Source organism: Leptidea sinapis, chromosome 18 (assembly GCF_905404315.1).
Source record: "Leptidea sinapis chromosome 18, ilLepSina1.1, whole genome shotgun sequence".
NCBI classification, from domain to species: Eukaryota; Metazoa; Arthropoda; class Insecta; order Lepidoptera; family Pieridae; genus Leptidea; species Leptidea sinapis.
The window spans coordinates 3,184,231-3,189,825 of NC_066282.1; the positions used below are offsets into that span (position 1 = coordinate 3,184,231).

At 35.8% G+C, this 5,595-nt stretch overlaps 1 protein-coding gene across 2 annotated transcripts; it reads left to right on the forward strand.

Annotated features, from left to right (window-relative positions):
* Positions 1-227: 227 nt before the first annotated feature.
* LOC126969487 (uncharacterized) lies at positions 228-4,683 on the forward strand. 2 transcript variants are annotated; one of them, XM_050814952.1, is made up of 2 exons: positions 228-2,651; positions 3,560-4,683. In XM_050814952.1, the coding sequence occupies exon 1, from the start codon at positions 401-403 to the stop codon at positions 1,664-1,666; it is 1,266 nt and encodes a 421-aa protein (XP_050670909.1). In that variant the 5' UTR covers positions 228-400; the 3' UTR covers positions 1,667-2,651; positions 3,560-4,683. The 2 variants fall into 2 exon arrangements, with proteins under 2 accessions (XP_050670909.1, XP_050670908.1); XM_050814951.1 differs by having other exon boundaries at positions 228-2,561.
* Positions 4,684-5,595: the final 912 nt, after the last annotated feature.

Consider the following 5,595-nt stretch of genomic DNA (forward strand, 5'->3'; position numbering starts at 1 on the left):
AGTATTAACATTACACACCTATCACTGGTAAACGTACAAAGACTTAGCTCGTTCTATACAACTCCTTTGCAATGGATTTTGTGCTTACTCAATATTCCAATCTTCTATTTTAGGTAATGGGGGCAGATATGACGTGCAGAAGCCAGTTCCCAAAAAAGTGAATTGATTTACATTTAACTAGATCTGCAGGAGATATTTGCAAATTATGTTCCAGAATAAAGGTTTTGTTGGAAGTTTTTCAAAATATCAATAACCAATTAGATAAAGATTTGCCCAACCTACATGAGCTAGGTCAAGTTGAAAAATTTGATAATTTTTTAAAGTTGTGGATTGAAACGGTTATCGTTGGAGTTTTAAGATCATCATCAAAATACGATTGATACTTGTCAAATAATATAAAATGGACGTAAATGAACTAAATTTAATCTCAATAGCAACTAGTAATGTTGATAGATATCTTAATAGAGGTGGTGATGGTCAGGGTGATAAACCTCAATTACTTAAGGGCACGCAATTATTGAATACAATAGGAATGGCAATGGGCCTACCCCTTTGTGATCCAGCCAAATGGACACCAGACGAATTACGAAGAGCTGAAAATGGTGATCTATGCTTTTTTCGTGAACCATCTCTAAAAGCTATTGTAGCTATAGTCGAAACAATTAAACATTGCTGCGATGGAGATAGTGAAAACTTTGTCACCGTTTTGCCTGTTGAGTTATATTTCCAGAGTAAACTGTATGAACTGCCAATTTTTAGAGTTTCGCGCTACAGAGACTCGCATAGATATTTTGTCGACAATACAGGAAGATATTATAAAAGCTTCGATGATTGGTACAATTACAACAAGCTACCGCTCGGACTAATGCTATATCCGAGTAGATTGGTCCTGTCAGCGAAATCGGATGGTCATGCCAACTATACTTTTGAAGGAACTCCATCTTCCAGACCTAGTTCAATAACAGCAAGCGTAATAGATTCTACATCTGCGGCCGTTGGAATTGGAACAACCGTGGGATTATTATTTGCTACGGGTGGCTTAGTGGCTCCATTAATTATAGCTAGTGTCGCTAGTGCAGCCTGGTCCACAGGCCGAGCTTCATACCAGCTTGCAGATAAAGGTTCACACGGTGAAGATATAAATCCTATAACAGATTCAGAGTCTCGGCTGCTTTGGCTTGGATTGGCTGCAAATATAGCTAACTTTGTGGCGACGGGAGCATCTATGCGAATCTCCACAATCGTAGCACGTAGCCACCATATACCAAGCATGTTAGGACTGGTGAATACAATGGCAAAGACATCAGGCGGTACACTAAGTTCAGTTGCAATGATAGAAAATTTCGTCAATTGGTTTCTTCATAAGGATACAGATAACTTGATTACAGACAATGAAGTTCTCTTACATTGCGCATCCGTTGCGTTTTGGACTAAAGGAGAGTTTCGATACAGAACATCAAGTAGTATAATGCAAGACTTGCAAGACCAAGTTTTCAATCAAATATATAGTGAGTTACCACAAGCACAACGTGATAGTTTACCACGAGTCAGAGAAGTCGTTCAAAATGACGTCAGCTTGATTCGCCAATTCTATGATGCATCGCAGTCAAATATATCGATACAAGAATTTACAACTTTGTTGGTAGCGAGACATTGCAGTCCTTAAGCTCTGAACAAATCGAATTGCTAGCTTACACACTAATTTAAGAGATGATTTAAATTTAATTTCTGATTTGCCACGATATTCACAAAACAATAATCTGAATAGACAAAATACATTCAACCACATACTTGGTATGTGGGGAAATACTGTTAATAGCGAAAATGTACAACAGAGTGAGATAAGGCTGTCAGCTGCAATAATAATAATGGGAAGGGCTCCCCCGATTGACATTCAACGGCTGCCTGAGCTATCAGTACCCATGATCCGATTTACCGGAGAACATTTGAGTCAAATTAATTATGCTGCCACACATCAGTGGTTGATATCTCGGTTATTGACGCTACAGAGCTTCCGATCACGGGAATTGCTCCCACGGGACATTCAGTAGTAATATTAAATAACCAGTTACAAGTTAGTATTCAAACTCTGAGTGCTTTACCGGCCGATGATTGCAGATTGATTTTCCGAATGATCGGGGAAATGAGGACTTGTAACAGTAGTGGCCAATAACCAAGTGATTTAATTAATTTGTGCGTAAAAGATAACCGATGGCGATTCGAAATACAAAGGCGAGAAAGTGTTGAATGCATGTTGAGTGAATGCTTAAATGATCCATCACTTGCAAATCTGTCCAATATTGTTGATAGGAACTTGGTGCCTCACGAAAAGGATAGATTGTATACATTTAGAACTAACTGCAATTTGTTCAAAGTTGATCTATATATGAACAGAATGATGCAGTTCGTGTCGTCAATGGGACTCAGTAATATAAGTGAGATTGTATCGTGCAGTGAGTTTGTTTTAGCTCAAGTAGAAAACACTATACCTTTAATTGAAAATGATTTACTTGAGGGTAGAAGGAGTATACCACGAGTTATGAAGAGAAACGTTTGGCTTAGTACGTATTATATATTATTCACTTTCTACTATTCCTACATCCGTTCAATTAGTAGGCAAGAGGCGAAACCGAATTTTTTAAAACACCTGAGTAAGGAAAAACCACTTTCTTCCGAGTGATACATACTAGACCATAAATTAAGTGAGATAACTATCCTTACATAAAAACTTAGGTGTGAGAAAGAGACGGAATAGATGAAGACCATGAAACCGTTTCGAAACAATTTAGTGTCCATTAGTCTCCTGTCAAATTGGACCGCGTTTAAATATTAGTGTTTTTATCGTCATCGCTCTGTGTTTAAATGCGTATTATTTAAAAAGTATTTGTTGTCGTGTTCTGTATTAGATTTTGTTGTTACAAATAGCAACAATCCAACTAAAGAATTATTTCACAGCTAAATACTGATTCTTCAATACTACTTTCGTGATGTTTATTTTCGCAGAACATAATATGCACTAAAATACCAAATATTACGTTTTATATACGCAGTAAACACTATTTCCTAAAGATTATGTAAATTAAAAAAAAATGTGTTAGAAACTAAAATATTGTATACGTGTATATGATGCAGTTTATCAATATTTGTCATAGGGAATGTCTAAAAGCAAAATACTACACACTTCACTAACTCACTAACACATCTGTAAAACTAGCACACATGAATACTTTAAATTTAGTCTTGCGGTTAAGAGGAGAGTGTTTGTCTTTTACGCTAGTATACTCAGTTTATGTACTAGACATACCGGGAGAAAAAGAACTTTATTTTTTACTTTCCTCGTAGTTGACCTAACTAGTACTATAGTAACTACAACACTACTAGACTACTATGTATCTTCGAAAGAAACTAAAACTTACGATTACCACTCGAGTATAACTTGAAAATATCATTTTTTTACAGACCTTCACATTTTCACTATACCGATATGAAAAAAAAATTAAATATTTTTCTTATAGGAAGGATTGACGTTATGTGTGTAACTAATGTCTGTTGTTTACAGGACGGGAAGTCAGCAATGAGGTATTCCAGGAAGTCGAGTCTTTGGAACAAAAACTTGAAGACTTGACAACAACTTGTTGCACAGTAGTGGATGATAAAACAATGGTGGGCGTAGAAACCGTGGAGAGAGGTTTATCGAATGATTGATAAGTTGAAGCTGTAGGCACTAAACTGATTAGATTTAAGTGCCAACTATCAGGTGCTTACCATATTTTCAAGCACGCCACCGATCCACCTTCGGATTATGTGAATCAGGCCAACAGAACGATACGATCTCCTTCTAGCACGTATACTGTATCACTTGGGCAGGAAGGGGACAACAGAATCATATCATTTTCAGATGAAATTGGCAGTTGCATCGTGTTAGACATAAATGGACGCATTAGGCTCTGTTCCTTTAGAGCCGCCGGACGAAGATGATTTGTTAATGTGGTTGCTTTTCCAATTTTATAAACTTTTAATTTATTAGATTGTATTAAATCATAGAATTAAAATATAGTAGTTTATAAACAAACAAATCGCGCGAGGGAGACGAACATCCCTAACGGAGATACAGCAAGATAGAAAGTATAGCGTAATCTATTGTAACTGTAGTAAACAGCCAGCCAACTGTAGTAACAGTTTTGAATACTGAACAACTAGCTAACGCGCATAGTGACAAATAAAATTGGTCACTCTTTATCGTGCTGTCAGTTCGTCTTAATGCTATTATATTCTAACGGCCGTTCCCAATATTCAGTCTATCTCTTACTTGAGTTAAAAATCTTAACTATTGTTGACTTTTCTGTTCCAATAAATTTAACGGCGGTAACTCACCTTATCGTTACACGCTGTCTGTCAATACCTAGCTAGGTTAGCTAGCGATAGAACTTTGTATGGAAATTACAATTCACGCGTCCCAATATAAGGCGATAAGAATGACTTATCGGGTATATTGGGACAGCTTCATATTATTGACAGCTAATTACTGACAGAACTATTGAGAACGGCCGTTAGTCTATGTTCAATAGTCTTAAATGTGATAAATATAAGCTTATTAAATAAAATTTCAAACTTGTTGAAAGTCAAGATCAACTCTCAAGCGGGCTTATTTTTGGGATATAATAAATATATAATTGTAAAACATTTCTTAAAATATTTATTTCATGGAATTCTACATTCGAAATTCGAAAGTTGTAGTATCCTTTAAAAGTTAAACCTCACATTTTTTTTTAAATTTAACACAAAACATGTATTTTTTACGTTTTTGAGGAAGATTAAAACACTTGCAGCTGTGTAATCTTCGTGCTTACACCTTTTACTTACCTTATACAGCAATTGATTATAGAATACCAAACCACCCATAAACATTTGCATATATTAGATTACTACAAAGTAGCACGAAAAAGTAGTAATGGTAACGAGACATAATTTTCCATATCGGTTCAGGCGTCTTCTAGTAATCAATTTCAATTCAATTTCAAAATATCTTTATTATCAAGTAAATTAATTTATGTACAAAACCAGTGTAGGTAGATCCTAGTAGTACAGTATCGTGGTTTTAGGTATTGTTTTGTGGGTACTTAGGCCTAATAAAAACATATAAAACGTATAGAATAAGTTAATTACATGGTAAACAAACGTTGTCAAGTATAATAATTATTAATTCAGCAAGGTTTTTTAGTCTATGTAAGCCTTAGACACAGCATTTCATTTTATAACACTGACAATTTTTTGTAGTAATCGGGAAATATTGATAAAAATGAGAGATTCCGACTAATCAAGAACCTCCCCCTTTTTTGTAGTCTGTTCAAAATGGAGCGAAGACTTCGTCATGTGTATCAAGAATTTTCCTCGAATTTTCCAGCAAGAGTGTACCTGGTCACAAAGCAAAAACTATACGAGCTGGGATGGAAGTGAGCGTTCCGGACTATATAAGATCTGACCGATCTTGTCGCGCAACTCTAGAGTGTTCGCTCGAGCGTAGCTTCTAGATTCTAGAGAGTTCTTATCTTCTATCTCTATTGAGACATCATTCCGGCCTTGTCACACAATTTC

Coding starts and splice junctions, on each gene's coding strand:
- LOC126969487 (XM_050814952.1), top strand. CDS start 401: ATGGACGTAAATGAACTAAATTTAATCTCAATAGCAACTAGTAATGTT.